Source organism: Diadema setosum, chromosome 13, assembly GCF_964275005.1.
Source record: "Diadema setosum chromosome 13, eeDiaSeto1, whole genome shotgun sequence".
NCBI lineage: Eukaryota > Metazoa > Echinodermata > Echinoidea > Diadematoida > Diadematidae > Diadema > Diadema setosum.
In genome coordinates this window covers 13,726,071-13,745,949 of record NC_092697.1, presented here as the reverse complement: position 1 = coordinate 13,745,949, position 19,879 = coordinate 13,726,071, and the positions used below count along the sequence as shown (strand labels likewise).

At 39.5% G+C, this 19,879-nt stretch overlaps 1 protein-coding gene across 1 annotated transcript in view; it reads right to left on the bottom strand.

The window, feature by feature from the left end:
- Nucleotides 1–19,879, bottom strand: part of LOC140237233 (phospholipid-transporting ATPase ABCA1-like) — a 103,044-nt gene that overhangs the window by 37,590 nt on the left and 45,575 nt on the right. Inside the window, exons 6-15 of the mRNA XM_072317176.1 lie at nt 12,553–12,761; nt 7,446–7,587; nt 6,480–6,677; nt 5,190–5,255; nt 4,180–4,447; nt 3,182–3,348; nt 2,183–2,260; nt 1,326–1,625; nt 726–819; nt 188–305 (exon numbers count right to left, since the gene is read on the bottom strand). Coding sequence (XP_072173277.1) covers nt 188–305; nt 726–819; nt 1,326–1,625; nt 2,183–2,260; nt 3,182–3,348; nt 4,180–4,447; nt 5,190–5,255; nt 6,480–6,677; nt 7,446–7,587; nt 12,553–12,761 — 1,640 coding nt within the window. The remainder of the gene's footprint in view (nt 1–187; nt 306–725; nt 820–1,325; nt 1,626–2,182; nt 2,261–3,181; nt 3,349–4,179; nt 4,448–5,189; nt 5,256–6,479; nt 6,678–7,445; nt 7,588–12,552; nt 12,762–19,879) is intronic.

Sequence of the window (19,879 nt, the reverse complement as noted above, 5' to 3'; positions counted from 1 at the left end):
ATGATGGACTTTGTTTAATCAAAAAACAAGTTATGCCTATCTCAGCCACTTTGTGTCTGGTCTTGGCAGGTGGTGAATCCCTGTATAAAAAGACCGAAAGGGGCACAAGTCAAAGCGCTCCAGAAGTGTTGAGCCTGACTTTGTGTAGAAATATTAAACTTATAATTATTTCAACAAAAATGCTTACTGGTCTATAATTTTGGTGGTGCTCTCGCTGACGGACGAGTCCATTCTGATCTTGTAGTCCACCAGCGGAGGGACGTAGGTGCTGTTTGGATCCGAGTCCATGTTGGTGAAGACAAGGCCTACACAAAGTATAAAATCCAGAGCAAACATGATAAATACACAACCTCCCTAGATACCCTACACTTTAAGACATACATGAATGCAAAGTAAATCTTGCCACAGTGCCAGCGTAACAGCTTCATGTCTTGAAAAGGCAGATAATTGTATAAGGCATCTCATCTCGTAACGACATGGAGATGACAAGAAAATGCTTCCGTTCTTGGATGTGAACAGGTACACATTTACTTGGTTGAATGAATTAGTGATTGGGAAGGACAGGGTAAGGTCCACATCACATAAACTTGACTTTCGTTGATTAAAGTGCTGAAATTGATTACTGTTGGGATCAAGATTTTCCTCTCCGCCAAATTTGATCTGTGCCGGATGAGACAAGAAATTCTTGCCATATTCCTCCCCAGCAATAAACACTACACACTTACCAGCCCAGAAGGTGTAATTGTCAATGTGCAATCTGGCATCAGCAACCAGCTGTTCTTCGGTGCTGTAACCATGGAACCTGTTCAGTTCAAAGCACTGGAGAAGAAAGAGAGAACCCATGATGAGTGATGAATGCAGTTAACCCTTTGTGTGCTTTGAGTACAATGGCACAAAAAGCCTGATAGCATACTGTACACTGTCCATAGACCCTGGCATAGCAAGAGTTAAAGCACCAGCTATAAGCTACAACAGCAGGGATCAATTTGTGAGGTTGTGCTTTGTGAGTTTGAAACTTTAAGGTGAAAGGTCAACATAAGTCACATTTATGACCCACACAGCACTGTAACCTGTAATGACAGTGACACCTAATCAACAATCAAAGTCTGCTCATACAAACTGTGATAGCTAGATTGGAGGTAACATTATGTCATAATCATATTGTGTGCATTGTTGATGCAGTAAGAACTTAAACTGAAAACTACTTTTATCAGCAGTTCTTCTGGGGAAAAAAACTCAAACCAGTTCTCATCATTATGATCACTACTTGCACAATGCTTAATCTTTTATCGTCACATCTCAAGAGCGCAATCAAATTTACTCACTTCGAGAGCGATGAGGGTGGTGTTGGCCAACGCATCAATGGTGTCCAGAAGTTGGAGGATGTTCTCTGTGTTGTTGCCAAAGAGGTTGGGGAAGGTGACGTTCCCCAGGCCGGTCTGGTTCCTCAGCCAGGGGGGCAGGGTGGGCACCCCGGGAAAGTACGGGGGCAGGGTGAAGCCTTCGGGGAGGGGCACCCTGGTCGGCACCAGGTCCTGCGGGTCGTCGGGGAACGGGGAAAGCCCCTGCCTGGTGCGGTTCAGGCAGGACGCCATGGCACGCGGGTCGTCCTCCTCCACAAACACCTGCACAGAGATTTGAAGTTTTCAGAGTCTGTACAATGAGCACATCTCCTTCTTATCATCACTGATAATCACTTGGTGATGGTTATCAAATCTCACACAGACGGATGGACAACCAGAAAACATAATGCCTCCAGCAACACTTCATGACGGAGGTACAAAACATGGATACCCTGGTTAGATTCGTGACATTCATACAGTCTCTTTCACTTTTATTTTAGTAAACTGCACACGTATGTTACAGACAGGACAGTGCTTGCTAAGTTTCAACTGTCGAACATTGAACCTTATGGTTAAGATCCAAGAATTTCATTGTTTCAAATTACCAGATAAAAAGAACAAGAAAACAAAGCAACATAGTAACTTTTCCCACAATATAAAGTCACAATGCAATAATAAAACATTGCTATATATGAGATATCAGGACAGTATGACAAGTGAAACAAGATATTTGAGGATTTCAGAGAAAGCGCCTACATCTCTGAAAGTGATGAATCATTCTTTATTTGAGAGCAGTCTTCAAGTATCACTGCATTCATTTGAATATCTGAAAATCTTACCCTAATACAGGGAGATACCACAAGCCATTTCTCTGCAAGATCCTTCATGTCACGGAGACTGTTGAACACAGCATCAGCCTGTTGAGAGACCAGGGGGAAAGAGATAGAATTAGGAAAGATAGACAATTTTACAAAGACAGAAGCGATCATATTTCTATCCCATATTTTTTTTTAAAAGAGAAACTTCTTTTAAAAAAAACCATACTTTAAAAAACCATACCTTTCAAGGTGCATGCAATAACAACAGCATAGTGGTAAGGGATTGATGGAATTCTGTGTTGCATGCTTACAGTATATATAGCAAATATTTCTCGGTACAAACCACTTCCACATGAACATCCCCAAAACATGTTTCAAACTGTTTTATGTACTTTAATTGATGAATGCATGAATCTGATCGGTTAAAATTGGGGGCATAAATTCAACAATTGCCTTCAGTTCCACAGTACTAAACCGTCGTCAGTTGATTTGCAGCAGTATGTACATACGTTTATGTGCTGTAAACGCTTGGCTTCCAGAGCACAAGAGGTGACCCTTGTCCAGTGTGATCAATATAAAAACATCAATGGCTGTGTTGATGTGTTTATTGGCTAGTGCAATCATAACCAGCAACATAGTAAGATTTACTTGATTTTATTTCTGCATATATAAAATAAATATGGACTGCTTTTATTCAGGTCAATGTTGATATTATTGTCAAATGGGATCTCAACTACTATGTAAATGCTATAAATACTATGTTCTATACCGTGGAGTTGAGATTACCAGAGGCAATATGTAAAAAATGCCCCCAAAAGCAGTCAATATCTGTATAATATTGACAGTAATGGCAGCAGTAACAAATGTTAAATTTCTTGATGCTAATGTAGGGCATATCCACCACAGTTATACTCAAGTGTCATGGGAAACATATCTGACACTTTTTTTCAAGGTTCCAGGTTCAACGCCCACACTCGTTTTGCACATCCCATCCCCCGGATGGTGGTACTCCCAACTGACCTCCTGTATGATCTGCCTTGTGGCATTGGTGTCAGGGGTGTAGAAGATGTACCCCTGGAGGAGGGGCAGAAAGAGGGAGAGGATGTAGTCTGTCTGCTTCTCGTTCTTGGATCCCTTCAGGAGGAATTGGGTCAGCCAGGGGCAGCGGTCACTCGTCGGGTGGGTACCTGGGGGTAAAAACAACCAGTCGATGGAACATGTGACAGTGATGTCCAGCAGAGTGATCATAGAGGCCCTGTAAAATCAATGACCACTAAATGAAGTCCCCATTGATTCCAGAGCAATCAACTCGCAATGAGATTCAGTCCAAATGGGCTGCTAGCATTCTGATTATGGTGATTACGATACAGAATTTATCACTTGTGGGAAGCATACAGGTTGTATCTCAAGAATAAATCCCCAATGAGTGGAAACAGTCTCAACACCTGCAAACATCCCGGTCTAGCACCAAATACACATATGCATGAACATGCATTTAACCACACCATCAACTTCAAAATTGACTAGCAGGGAATCCTAGTTCAGAATGAATGCCAGTCTAGATTTCAGCTCCTCTCAACTTATACACATCTCTATTTGAATAAAATTGAACTCTAGCTTTGACAATCTACTTGTGCTATATGAGACAACATAAGAGACACTGAAAGGTTCATGCTTAATGGGCAATTACCCCCTGGACAATTACGTGGACCCTTCCCCTGACCCTAACCCTGACTCTAATCCTAATCCTGAACCTAATCCTAACCCTACCCCAAACTCTTACCCTAAATCTAATCATAATCCTACTCTTTACTCTAACCTCATCATTAACCAGTATTTAGCCAGGGGGTACATGTAATTGCCCTGATATGCACTAAAATATGTTTCTGCACATGAAAAGCCACAATTTTGAAAGTCAATTAACTCCCATTTGCTAACAAAGGAGAAAATACATGCATACTAATAATGACTGCGGCTACAGGGAGAAAAGAAGTGAGGACGAGGAAACCTAGTCTCACCGTTATCTGACGGCCCTTTCACTTTCTCGCCGGAGCTTGCAGCGACGTTTTCCGTACTGATCTCCTCGTTCACCAGCTCCTCGCGTTCCATCTCCTCCTCTTCCTGCTCCTCCCCCTCGTCCCCCGAGGGACCAAAGGGGAGGCCCCCGTCCAGGCTGATGTCCGTCAGGAACGGCAGGTCTCCGCAGATCATCTCCCCGGTGTTGTTGGTCTTCATGATCGCCTGGATCTCCTCCACTACGCTTTGAAAGCTCTCAAGTTCTCGAATCTACAGTAAAAACACATTTGTTTTTGTTTCTGTTTTGTTTGTTTAGTCATTACCAATATTTCTCCACAAATAATTGACAAGCTATTGCATCACATCCTAGATGCTCTCAAGTTCTTGGATCCCACATCAAGAAAAAATTTTCTTTTTCTTTTTAGTCATCACTAACATTTCTCCACAAATGCGTGAAACTCTCCTTTGCCATTTCTCGGATCTGAAGTCAAGAATCCTCCCTCCCAGTAAGTACTAGCATCCCTTATTTCCTATAAAAATCATTGCCCATGACAGATTCTCTTGATTTTTTTTTCCCATAAAACACAACAGTTATTTCCAAGCTTCCTATGATAACAGAATAAAACTCTATTTTGGAAAAATGCATGACAGCTTCAAATCCTAAAACAAAACAAATATCAAGCTCATTCATTTCTCTCGTATAATTAAGTTTGTTTACTTTTTTTTTTATTTAGACACAAAAGAAAATGATAAGCTTAGTGGGGGAAAAACTGCTGATTTATACTGTGACATTTTTCATTTTTAAACATTAGCATATAAACTATTATATAACAGAAAATGGAAACACTGTGAACTGAGACTATAGTCCATCACAAATTAACATTGGATGCGCCCCCCCCCCCACACACACACAACCAACCACAAATTTTCATTACACATGAACTATCTCAAATTTTCAGTGAATGCCCACACAAACACACACATACACGCATACACACATACAGACTCCTACCTCTTTCATGATGTCCTGGATCTCGTCATAGATATCTGGCGGAACATCTCCGGTGGTATTTCTTAGCTGGACAACAAAAAGAGAAAATGAGAGAGAGAGAGAGAGAGAGAAAAGAGAAACATATTAAAGATCCCCCAAAAAGCTAAGAATAAAGTACCACTCTAGTGAGAGAGAGAGACAAAGAAAAAGAAGAAGGAAACTTATATTGAAGGCCCCAAGCAAGTTGAGTCACGTACCACTCTGAAACTGTCCCTCTTTCTGCCTAAAAGTTTCCATAAATTTTTCAAACAACAGGGCAGTACACAGAAAGTATCACTTTCAGTGTGCTAGTGACTCATGAAGAATATTAGGATCTAATATTCCATTTAACACTGATGAAAGCAAAAGAGGTTGAGTGAACTAATATACTGCCATCATGAAGATCCAAAATTAACTCATGAAGTTTACTCCAGATATCTCAAGTTTTCTTCAGATGCTAACAGCTATCTACTTTGTCCATAATGACAAAGAGGGTTAACACATCCCACTAATAAGCTTTCAGTTTCAAGTCAAGTGTTAGAATTGTCCTTGCTCGCGCACTACGATTACTCCATGAGGGATTAATAAAGCACACACTGGCATCAAAGCTGTAGGCCCGCACCGTATTAACCTGGTAAGGATGAGTCCTGAGTATACTTGGGCAGATGTCTATGGGAAATGCATCTTGTAGCAAAATCAGCCCGTCCTCAACGGGTTAAGATGACTTCATATAATTTGATAAACTCATCAAAGCTCTCAAAATTTCCCTCGAACAAAAATGTCTGAATGTGGATTTCACTTGCCTTCTCGGACATAAGTTTAAGAAATCAACTGTAAAAAATTAAGTTTTGTATTAATTATCATCTGTGAGTTGCCAAGATGGGGAAAACTTTGATTGAACTTTGCAATGATAATGAAAGTACCATCACAAATAAAGGATTTATCCTAACAAATTTTGTTGTTTTCTTAAATGATGCAGGACTACTGTAAAAGTGGACATTTTCGTGGTGTTGAAATTTTCGTGCATTTCGCACTAACCAGAAATTAGCGCGAAAATAAAAGCACACAAATATTTTTGCTTCCTATATGCTCCCGTAGTTGATGTCTTGATCCCGCGGCATTAAAATGACGCGAAACTCTTCTTACCCGGCTGAGCACGAAAAATTAGTCACACGAAAATATCCACTTTTACAGTAAAACTTATAAAACTTTTTTTTTTGCAGACATCAAAATACTTTGAGACCCAGCTGAGAGAGGAGAAGGAGGAATTACCCAGTCGATGAATTTTTGTTTGTCCAGAGAATTCCACAGGTCTCTGGAGAGCTCGTCCAGCTGTGCGTCGGTCAGGTTGCACAGCGTCCCGCTGATCTCCTGGAGATCGTCCGGGTCCGAGGGCTCGATGATCCTCCCGAGCGCCGTCTCGTTGCAGACGATGTCGTGCATCCCGCTCCCCTGGAGGAGCAGTTGTAGCTGAGGAGTCAAAAAGAAGACAAAATAGAATTTAACTTTATTCTACATTCAAACCACACTATGAGCAGCATTTTGACTCTTGACTGATGAAACAGAAAATGCAATGATTACAGCTGTAATCTCCGCTGAATCAACAACAAAGGCCAGTCCTGTGCATTTTCTACATCCCTACTCTAAATGTCATGTCTTTGTTACAGGAATGAAGATGTTACAGGAATTAAATGTTCAAACTCAAAGCATAATGGATGCAGTGAGTATGGCTGTTATTAGTGCCAGTGCGCTTAAAAAAAAAAAAAACTCACACTGGGTGAACTTCAGCCACGTAAACTGATGTTTTACATTTTTCTTCATTCATCAGGCAATGGTTTCAAGAACTTACTCTAAAACTGGAACTTTCTGCACATTTCACGCAACCAGAAACTAGTGCGAAAATAAATGCACACAAATATTTTTGTGTGTTTATGTACCACTATGTAATGTCTTGATTCTGCAGAATTAGAAATTCACGAAATTCATCTTACTCGGACCGCAAAAAAAAAAAATACTTGCTAAAAAATATTAACTTTTTACAGTACTCCATATTAGAAAAGAAAGATTAATGTAAAGAGATGCCAGTAGTGATGAATAATATGTATATATTACACCTACTACTCTTGCCCCTAAATTCCATTTGATACCTTCAGGACTGTGACCTCACAATGACATTAACATCATACTCAATCGGGATGCTGAAGGTAGCGACAGGGTTACAGTGGTTTATCAACTCACCTCCTGAGGATTGATGGGTGTGTGGAGGAGATCCTCAGTGACATTGGGGTCGATGCCCAGGTCCGCCTGCAGCAATTCCTCGAAGGCAACAGGATCTTTGAGTATGTCCGCCAGTGTGAAGGTTCCTTGGGTCAAAGAAAAAATAACAAGAAGCATAAAAACCAGGACCCCTACTCCAAGTTACACCATAATTCCAAGTTACACCATAATTCATGCATGCCTTCCTTCAACTTCTTAGTCCACTTAACACAAGATTTTATTAGATTTTTACCTATTTTTTCTACTTGAAGACAACACCAGAATTTGAAATATACAGCAAATTTTCCAAAATTGTGAATGCAAGTTTTTGAACTATTAAGGATCAAAAGTAGGAAATGTTTTTTGTAACACCTAGTATATGCTACAAGCACACTCACATAATCATACTGCTGATAGAGAAATCTTAGATTGAATAAAAAACAAACAACTTGAGTGTTTTGGCATATTCTTCCACAAATGCTATACCCGGTACAGTCTCTTTTCAGAGTCTACAGTAGTATTCATTACCTGATGCCAGCGAACTGTCAGATGTAGATGCATCTGGATTCACCTGAAAAAAAAAAAAATAATACAACCATACAGATATTTGTATGACAGTAAATTAAATGCAACATCAACTTAACATATTTTCTCTTTTTGTCCTATATTCATAATCAGGTTTCTTCTACAGCGGCAGTCACACTACGCAAAATTACAGGTCGTTTGCTTCCTGATAAATTCTGAATGTTTGAAATGAAAACAAATATTAATTTGCCAATTTGAGAGATAATCATTAACATTAATCTTTCTCAAGTGTTGCCATTTTACAGATCAGCTTAAGAACATTTGTCTGAAACATTTCATGTTCCATAAATAGTCCTGTCTCTTTCTTCTGTAGTTTCTTGTTTTGGTCAACATGGCACAGCATAACTAAGCTATACAGAATTGCAATTTGCAATGTGTTGTCTTATCATTTCAAAGCAAAACATTGAGACATAACGGGTATGAAGCTATTGAGACTTCATCGGTCTTACACTCAATGACTCAGTGGACAGTTCCAGCACATTTATTTTTTTTATTTCACTTCACACTGATGTTATAAATATCAAAAAATGACAAACAAACAAGATACAAAATATAACACACACTGGATCATGACTAGAAAGTGTGTCAGCATAATATGAGATCTACATAAAAGATGATTCTCAATATTAAATATAAAACATGAAGGAAACACAATTTAAGCAAAGCTTGTAACTTCAGGTTCCACAAAACGAATTGCTGCTATTTGAGATGCATGGTTTGATAGGCAGTTGACAAATATCTATAGGCACCCCTTGCTCTCAAATATGAGCAGTGTAATAGAGCTCAAGAACACTTTTATAATTTTGTGAAACAAAGAGAGAGAGAGAGAGAGAGAGAGAGAGAGAGAGGGAAAACAAATAATTAAAAGATAAGTCGTCAATGGACTTCCAGAGCAACTACCAGGAAATAACACCTCACGCAACTGCACATAAACATTGTCATTCTGGGGGTAGCTTCCCGAGAGTTCCAGTTTCATTTTGATTGCAAACTTTCTGGCAAGCCATCATGAAATTTCATCTCATCTCCTAGCTGCCTTGCTTTATTCTTCAAGGAGAGCGTTGTTGTTTTTAAATGGATTTTCCCCTTATTGGGCAAGTTCCATAAGTGTGAGCAACCTGACCAAGCTGTTGATTTAAGACTTATGCACTTCTGAGCTGCTGCACACATAACGGATCTACTTTGATTTCAATTTATTTTAAAGCCCTGTTACCATTGGTAATATAGGGAAATGTATTTTTCAAGAAACAGGCTGAACTTTGTTTGAAATAGAAAATGCATGTAATTTTCCAAATTTCAATTACTAAGGTGTGGACCAACTACATTGTACACGTACAGAAGCATGTTATTGGCAGAAACTCACTGAAATGTGACCTACATGGATGCAAGTATGTGGGACTGGTGCACGCCTTTCATGAACAGTAGAGATTACCTCTTACATGTACTTAAAATATAAATCATAGTCACTTTTTGTTTATTTATTAATTTCACTAATCATGTAATGCATGCTGCCTGCAGTATGAATAAACAAGCAAAGACAGATTTGCAGTGATTTTCCTAAAACACATTTTAAGTTTGAGTCTTTGTCATGGCAATATTTTTATTTGGTTGAGATTCACAGTGCTATACAATTGTGTAAAGTTTCATCAGGACTTGTCATTTCCCATAAAGTGTCTTGTGTGGTGTCAAGTACGAGGTGATATTCAAAAACAAGATAGCACCACCACCTATATAAAAAAAAAAAAAAAAAGTTATTGTTCATCACAATCTTATCAGGGAGAACATGTACACTGTGTTAACATTTAACGGTTACTAATCTCTGATCGGGCAATATAAAACCAGAGGCACAATCTTGACCTTGAAACAAACTTCATACTCCACCAAGACAAATTTTTGAGATAACAGGTTTCATGCTTAGTCTCTGTACCAGGCATTTCATACTGCGATTGCCTCAACTTAAAACTCAACAGAGAACTAGGTAGAGCATTTTTTTTCCTATTTCCTGGACAATGGTACAATTCTATGCCAGCATATTTTTTATTGTAAATTTGAAATCTTATAGAAAGAAATTATAATTTCCTGTAGAATGTACTGAATTTACAAGAAATCTGTTAGACATGAGTGATTTGTACTCACTTATTATCACAATTGTTCATTTGGAAAGACATTTCTTCATGTCATACAAATACTTGTAAATTCTAGCCCTAAACAAGTTGAGTAGGCTTATTTCTTCCCCCCCCCCCCTTCCAACAATTCCATCTTTGAAAACAAAATGGGTACATGGTCAAATTTTTAACAACAGTTTTTTGGATCTCAAACAAAAATGTCTCTTTAAATGATAGCTCCAGTGTAGAGCTCACATATGGAAGCTGGCAAATGTACTCTCACATCAAGTGTTGGATGATAGGAGAATCAATTTACTACAACCACACTAGTTGCATGTCTTTTCTGGTTGGAAGATGATTCCGCAAAACAGGCAAAACTAATAAGTGGAAATTCAAGACATAGTTTCACTGCTCAATGCCAAATGTGAACGTGCACAGCTTGATCATCTGACATATGACCCATGCCGTCTGTGTTACACGATGCCACACTGAAAAAAAAAAAAAAAAAATGGCTGTCGTCAGTATGAAAGCTTGCAAATGTGGGAATCACAGAGACTTACTGTAAATGCTGATATTTTTGCATGATTAATTTCTCGCCCTGAGGAGCGCAAAAAGCATACTTGCGGGTTCGTAAATTCGCATTGCACAAATTCAATACCTTTTATGTTTTAATCCAATTCACAAAACAGACAGAATTTGATTTAGCATTTCTTTTTCTTTTCATATGATAATTGATGCGCAGCCCAATCATTTGAGTTTCCGGCTTACACAGAAATTACTATTATACATACACACTCTCAAGTGAATACTACCAATAGTACCAGGGCACATGTATGCACACTGATCGTACCAGGCAAGCCTCATTGACAAAGTGCATGATTCAACCCAAGATGGGAGATTCTGAGTTGGATTAATTGTCCTGCCTTATCCTTGGATAAGACAATTTTAAAGAATTTAATCCAAAATGTCCGTCTTTGACTACAGCATGGAAATGGTTACCCGGATGTTCGATGCTCAGGTAATGATGATACTGTAAAACGAGGAATGTTCGCATGCATTTTAATTTCTTTTCGCGAACTTTGCAAGAGCCAAGATTCACGAAATTAAAATGCACGTGAAAGTTCTTGTCTACACTATATGCATTGAATGTTAGAGGCAACTCGCGAAAATTTCATGTTGTGAAAAAGGCCGTCAGCTCCAACTCATGAAAATTTCATGCCCAAAAAATATTGTTTTACAGTAACCAAAACAGGGTGCTGTTGAAAGAGCAGTGCCGACACTGACCGGGATCCCCTGGGTAAATAAGACTAAAAGTGTTTTCATAAGAGAGCTGCTACCACTAAATCCCTGCATGATACTATCTGTCAGTGAAGTGATACAGAAGCTGAGAGAGCTTGGAAACACACAATGGCCAACACTTTTATAGAATCACATCTTTCAAGACGGAGGAGGGAAGAAAAGGAGGGGGATGAGATGGCTGAAGGAGGAGGAGGAGGAGGAGAAAAAAGACGAAGAGAGGTAGAGGTGAAAGAGAAGAGGAAGAGGAGGAAGAGGATAAAGAAAGGAAGAGACAGAGGAAGAAGAAGGGAAGAAAATAATAATAGAAGAGAAGTGAGAGGAAGAAGTAGAGGAGGTGGAAGAAATGGAGAAAGAGAAAAAATAGAGGAAGAGGACATGAGGATGAGGAGAAGGAGCAGGTGAAAAAAGGGGATAGAGGAGGGGAGGAATAAACGGAGGAACAGGAGAAAGAAAAGAAGATAGAGGAAGAAATGAAGAAAGGAAGGAGAAAGAATAAGAGGACAAGAGAGACAGAGAAGGTAGAGGAGGAAGAGGAGAAAGAGGTGGAGGAGGAGGGGTGGAGAAAGAGGAGGAAGAGGAGGAGGAGGAAGAGGAGGGATGGAGGAGGAGGAGGAGGAGGAAGAGAAGGAGGAGGAGGAGGAAGAGGAGGAGGAGAAGAAGGAGGAAGAACAGGAGGAGGGGGAGGTAGAAGAGGAGGAGGAGAAGGAAGAAGAAGAGGAAGAGGAGGAGGAGGAGGGGTGGAGGAAGAGGAGGAAGAGGGATGGAGGAGGAGGAGGGGTGGAGGAGGAGGAAGAGCAGGAGGAGGTAGAGGAGAAGGAGGAGGAAGAGGAGGAGGAGGGATGGAGGAGGAGGAGGAGGAAGAGGAGGAGGAGAAGAAGGAGGAAGAACAGGAGGAGGGGGAGGTAGAAGAGGAGGAGGAGAAGGAAGAAGAAGAGGAAGAAGAGGAGGAGGAAGGAGGAGGTGGAGGAGGAGGGGTGGAGGAGGAGGAAGAGCAGGAGGAGGTAGAAGAGGAGGAGGAGGAAGAGGAGGAGGAGGAGAGGGACAATGAGGAGGAGGAGGTATAGAATGAGGTGAAGAGAAGAGAAAGGAAATGGAGCAGAAGAGAAGGAGAGCTCACCAGAGCAGCAACAGCACTTGGGTTGACGTGAGTGAGGAGCTCTGTGGCGATTTCCCCATACTGCTTTTCGGTCAGCGAGCACAGCTCCCGGTTGGTTTCCCATAGCAACAGGGGGTCCTCTATGCCAAAGATGAGGCCCAGGGTGCCCGTCGCGCAGGCCGCTTGGAGGTAGGTTGGGTCTGTTAGCACCACAAACTGTATGAGACACAATGGGAAATGGTACCAAAGATGAGTATCACCACAGTCTCAGCACTACAATTGTAAAAATCTGTACCAAGTTATTGAATGATGGCTGACTACCACCAGAATGAGAAGTGGATCATATCATGGAAGTCTGCATGATTTTCTGCAATGACCTGTTTGAAGCAGAAGTGTTTTGAATTCACCTCTCTGATCCAATTAATTCCTCCATTTATTTTTCATTTTCCTCTGTCACCTTGAAGAGAGTTATGAGCAAGGTAATTAATGTTTTTGGTGTTGTGAATATTTGTCACAAAGAAAAGGTAGCACAGAAAAGCAATTTTGCTTCTTGAGAAATTAAAAAAAAATAATACCTACCTTGTTATTGATTTGATTTATTACAGAGCACTGTTTTTGGAAACCGTTGCTCTGTAGTTGCTTGCAATACAATGCACACATACAGGTTCAATATACACAATATATCTATGCTGAAATATATCTCCTTTGCACCTCCAAATTGTACAAAACCAACATAGTTGTCTCTTGATTTGGGAAACCATATTGAAAATTTGGGAAAAAAAGAAATACCTTGTCATCTGACTATTCTCAACTTTTTCTTTCACAAAAATATTTGCATACACACAGTAATTAAGAAAGACAGATTATCGGACAAAGGTTAATTTCTGCAATCACTGTTCACTGTTATCTGATCGTTCAGGCCAATTGTTGGTTGGCCTTTCATATTTCCATGCAGCTTATCTGGTGTCGCAGGCACTGATAAGCTGGTATTTCATTCCGCCCCCCCCCCCTCCCCCCCATCAAAATCTGGAGGGTCAACCACCATCAAATAAATACAAGGTAGACAAACTCTTTGTCTTCATTTTAAAGATAACCTTCAAAGAAGCATATATATATATATATATATATATATATATATAGATTGAAAGTAATTAAACCTTTATTTAAAGTGGCCACCTGCTTTCAAAGGTCATTATTCTTTTTTGCCAGTTTCCTCATCTCACTACGGCCATTCTGGGGGTAAATACATTCATTACCAACAAGAAAAGGAATTAAAACATGAAATGCAGCCTTTTGCTCTCTTTCAATTCTAACATTCAGAAATCACATCCATCTTGCAACCTTTGACAACAGTATGGGAGAAATGCCCGATTGTGGCATCTACTGAGTATATTATTTGATGATATCAAATTGGCCCCCAACCTGTTTCCAGTGGTCACTTGTCAATACAGGCCACCTTTTGAGTTAAGTGTTCGCTTTATACAGGTGGACTGTATATTATAGTGAGACAGACTACTGGGCAAACATACAATACAGATTTACATGACATTAAACAAATCACAATATCCTGCCCCAGAATGTGGACTTCGGCCTCATTAAGCCAACTTTGATTGGTGCAAGAAGGTACAATATACACAGAGGCCACGTACTTTAACACACAGTGGATTCATCATTCCAAGCACGCCATAGTTGGTGTTGGTTATCAATATTAATCTTTTTAATCTATTATTTTCAGAGTGGGGGGGGGGGGAGTTATGGTAAATGAATATTGCAAATTCAAATCCAATCCTTCCTACCTACGCTCTAGGCTATGGCATTTACGGTGCAGACATACAATTAAAGCACATCACAAATCATTCCCATTAATCTGACTGGTTTCCAGGAACTGAATGAGGCCAGCACAGTTTGCCATCTTTAATTTTTGCTACCTCTGTCGGTCTCTCGAGGCTATTTCCGGCGTAAATCACGCCGCCGCAAAAGACAATAAATATGACAGCATGTGCGGTACACTGAAGTCTTTCTCCCCATATCTCTTTATGCTGCCTGTAGGCTTGTCCCCAACGCAGAACAATCTTTCGTTGACATCTGAACTTGCAGACATTAAACGTACAGTTGACCATTGGGAGCAGAGATTTAAAAAAGGTTTGAGATACCACATTTGATGCATATGTGTAGGTCAGTTGTATCACAAAACATCCTATCATATAAACATTTTGCAATAAAGGGTAAGATATGAAGAGATATCATTATTTTTCTCAATAAACCATAACAATACATGGTTTAGTCTAGAAAAATTTTTATTATTTAACTATTGTTCATATTTTGTATATTTAAAAATACTTCACATTAATTATACTGATTCAAATTTTTACTTTGCTTGTTTCTATCCCTAACTCACATTTTAAAACTATTTTTTTGTTTCATCTGCAAATGGTAAATTGTGCCTTTAATGCATACAGCAGCAGTTGACAGAGCATACTCTTCATGCTGTATAACAATGTACTCCACATGGATTCCAAGTCCCCCATATCAACCATTAGGCAGCTGGAATGAATGATCATGATGAGCATTTGTTGTGACTACCACATCCATGTTGGAATAGTGCATCTCTCTTTCTCTTCTTATCTTTTTTTTTTCCCATCATTCCTCTCTAAAAATCATGCGACCATAAACAGGATTGACTCCTTCCTCCAAAATTGTCTTGCGATCCAATCTACAGAATTACCAATTCACCACTTCTCCGAAAAGAGCAGAGTGTCTCTCCAAAAGACAAAGCACATGACAGAAAAACCATAGCAAAAATATTTCCTGTGCCTTTCTGCTTTTTCCTTCCGCTTCTGTTGGTAAGTGAATTGTCAGGAAGCTTGCTGATGCGCAAACATCCTGTAAAACTCATTTTTCTAATTTTATTGTTACAGTATTTGAGGTGACCTTGACTATAAGCATTTGAAGGAATGTCTCGTGCTCCATGGTAAAAAACCTAAGAGCTATTTTTCAGCTAGAAATTTAAGCTATGGTGCACTTGGCAGCTGTCTGATAAAGTCATTCACATTTAGTTCATATTAATAAACATGAATACACTACAAAAACACTAGAAAGTCAAGGAGATAGATGACTGCTGGTTATGTCATAAAGTTAGGGCCTACTAGCCTACACTTGCATTGCTTTTCTTTCAATTTAGTAATTAGCATATTGTAAAATCAGAAATATTTGCATGCATGAAACTTTTGCAAATTTTGCGAGGAGCCAAGTTTTTGCCCACACAATGCACTGAATGCCAGTGGCAATTTGCAAAAGTTTCATGCTGCAAAAAAAAAAAAAAAAAAAAAAAGGCCATCAGCTCCAATTTGTGACATTTTCGTGCAATGAATGTTCTGTGCCCCATTTCATAAAAGATGTTAGGATGACAACTCTTGCTGGAATGGCAACTTCCAATAGCAATAGCCAATCAGGAAACTGGATTCTTGTCGTTACCATGACAATTGCCATTCCAGCAAAGAGTTGCTATCATAGCAACTTTTTATGAAATGGGGCCCTGGTTTTACAGTAATTATGGCAATTCCATAAACCAAAGTTTTCATATGGTGTACTTTTTGTCAAAGTTCAGACACTGGTGAAGACAGTGTGACAGCACCGATGTCAAATTTACTATCTTGCATCGTCTCTGAAGTGGTCATTTTCATTCAACGTTTTTTTTTTTTTTTTTTTTTTTTTTTTTGAATGATAGATAGGCCATGAATCTTAACCACTTCTACAAAGGGACATATTTTGTGTGTGTGTGTGTGTGTGTGTGTGTGTGTGATAACTTCCCCCCCCCCCCCACACAGATTTGTGAATTTTGTGAGTGAAATGTTTCCAGTGAAACATAGGTGCTTTGCAGGAATGGTGTACCCTTTCAAACATTCATGTGAGAATGTAGTAGTTGTACATTATGATAGCTTCCAAGATGGAAAACTATGAATTTATGAGTTGATTGCTTCTGAGTAAAAAAAATAATAAAAAAAGCCCAAATACACATACACTGACTACGCATTCCCCATCTTCCTATCATCAACCTTCTCCTTCTCCTGTATGAGCGTGATAAACCTTTTTTTTTCTTCCAATCCTTAAGTTTGTACATACTGTGTTCTTGCTGGGATACTGAGTAGAGTGAACAAGGTTCAAATGCATGCCTAAAGAACATTTCTGCATCATGACTGATTTTGAACTTTGGTTCCACAAATCAACCTCCCTCCCTGTTGACAGAGCTAGCATGAACCTCCTGCCATGTACATATAAAGCCTACATTTGTATTTATATGCATTGGAGGTGCTGCTACGGATGTAACCTAAAACATAAATTCTTTTTATTACACCTTCCTCTCTTAAAACCCAAGTAATATAAATGTTTATTAAAACCTGTCATAATATACATACCAAATATTGATTTTCTGTGTCCTCATTGCATATTAAAAGGAAATCTATCTAATATATTCATAGATTCAGTTAAAACAGAAGTATTAGTGGTACACATAAGTGGTGTTTCAGATAACTCATAGAGCTCATTCGAAAGTCATAAAAAAATCTTCAAGTTTTGGTCAAATCCATGGGCACTCATCACTGGATGAGAAGACAGCAGCAATATGCCAATGAAGGAAAACAAAAGGACAAAGGAAACACCAAAGACAATGAAGATGAAAGCACGACTTATTAAAGGGATGATACAGTATTGGTGGAGATGAGAATTGGGCTTGTAACTTTTTGCGAGATACCAAGAAAGCACTTATGATATAGTACAAAGCCTACCATTTTAAGAGGAATTCAAAGTTTATTTAAATGAAAATCTGGTTTGGAATGACTGAAACATCCAAAAACAAAGTAAAACAAAGCGACCGTAACAAAGTGTGGGTCCCACACTTTCTTATACCCCTTTCATAAACTCAATAATGCGGATAATATCCGCAACATTTGGTCGTAAAATCGGAGCGGGGATAGAATAATGCGCATTATTTCGACCCTTCTATTATCCGCATAATAGCAGCGTCGGGACCAGATTTTGAGTTTATGAACGCAAACCCAAATAATGCGGATAATTGCCGGGGTGCGGTCAAACGTCACCTGTCTTTCCCGCAGGAGGGACGTGTGCAGTCACCATGACGATTATCCGCCTTTTTCAGGACGGACGCTCGTAAAAATAATGCGGATTATTTTCAGAGTTTGTGAACGCATTTTTTATTGAATTGTCCGCATTATTCTTATGCGGATAATAGGAGGATGAGTTTATGAAAGGGGTATTAGAATCGCTCTTTTTTGGATATCTCAGCCATTTCGAAACCAATTTTCATCGACTAAACGTTGAATTCCTCATAGAATTACATACTATTTCATATTTCACAAGAGGTTTCTCATTATCTCACCAAAAAATGTTGGAAACCTGAAATTAGGTATCAACCAATACCCCTTTCATAAACTCATCCTCCTATTATCCGCATAAGAATAATGCGGACAATTCAATAAAAAATGCGTTCACAAACTCTGAAAATAATCCGCATTATTTTTACGAGCGTCCGTCCTGAAAAAGGCGGATAATCGTCATGGTGACTGCACACGTCCCTCCTGCGGGAAAGACAGGTGACGTTTGACCGCACCCCGGCAATTATCCGCATTATTTGGGTTTGCGTTCATAAACTCAAAATCTGGTCCCGACGCTGCTATTATGCGGATAATAGAAGGGTCGAAATAATGCGCATTATTCTATCCCCGCTCCGATTTTACGACCAAATGTTGCGGATATTATCCGCATTATTGAGTTTATGAAAGGGGTATAAAACTATACGATCCCTTTAAAGTTTCAATGAAAATGCACTGGAAGTGGAATGGAAAAAGGAAGGTGAGACACAAGGAGAAAAAGAAAAGAAGGAAAAAGGGGGACCAAGAAGGTATTTAAGGAAAAGGAACATTTGAAAGAATGACAAATAATAGAACATAAGACACAAAAACTGCCATCAACTGAGATAACTGATGTACATTCCTTTTGGCAATGAGTGAAGTCACGCAGACAACATCTGATCACAATAATCATCGTAACAGCCTAACCCGACAGCCGCAGTGCGGGGTCCCACGATTGCTTTCGCAGGTCACAAGTACAACCACCACCCTCATCCTGACACGAGCTAGGAGACAAGAACAGCCCTGCCTCGCAGCATGCAGACTTTTTTTCAAGGAACAGTCACAACAAACATGAACATGAAGAAATGAATGTGTGTGCTACTGCTGTCATGACCGACACAGACGAACATCCACTGAAAGTCATAAACACTCTTCATGTTACAGTTTCAACAGGTTGACATACTTTTGGCAGAGCTACGGTGATCATGTCATCACCGGGAAAGCTGCAGGGTGTGAAATCACCAATATTTTGTGCGTCATAACATTACTGCCCACCTGTTTAATAACGAATCTAGGGCATCAAAGTTGCCAGAAGTGTATCAACAAACTCAAAACATTCTTCTAAGCCTCAACCCTAAAATGTAGACCTCATTTCTGTCACAGAGTTGTAGGCTTTTTCTTTATTAAAAAAAAAAAAAAAAGTTGTACAACAATTACCCCCCCCCCCCCCCCCTTCCCAGGTATTGGTTAGTGATAACGTTAGAGTAAAGATTCGGTTAGGGTTAGAATTTGGGTTTGGGTTAGGATTAGGGTTAGGGTCAGGGGAAGGGTCTGGGGTAATTGGAGTAATTGCCCAGGGGGTAATTGCCCTAGACCCCATATATGTATACTGAAAACAAGATAAGATTTGGTATGTTTTCATTTTTTAACGGGCTCAATCTGGTGCTGCGCATATATGTATGCCTACACAACAGGTGTTCTGCATACGTCATAGAGACCAGGCTAGTGTAGAAATGAGAGTGGGTAAATTGTGACAGATCAATACTTTCCATTGTGTGAAAGTCCATGGCCGCAACAAGGGCATGGTCAACCTGTGTCGGTCCAGTTTTACAGACCTCTTTTTTTATTCCATTTTTTCCCCTCCTCTCGCAATCAATAGCCCTGTTTTTAGCAGCATTCCTCTGAACCCACCGATGAAAGAAAACAGTTTTTATGGCCAGCTCTGAAGCGTTGCATCATTCAGATGTCTTGTGTGTGATGCAAGTGTCAAGGAAAAAAAAAAAAGAAGGTACATGTAACCCCTGGGGTCATCACAAAAGCTGCTCTAGATACATGCTTTATATTTATACCTGAAAAAAAAGCAAAAACAACAACAAAACACAGATGCCAATATTACAGTAGATGCCAGACTACGGGGTCTGTGTTTAGACACAAACAAGTGTATGCTGCCTGTAAGAGTAGACTGAA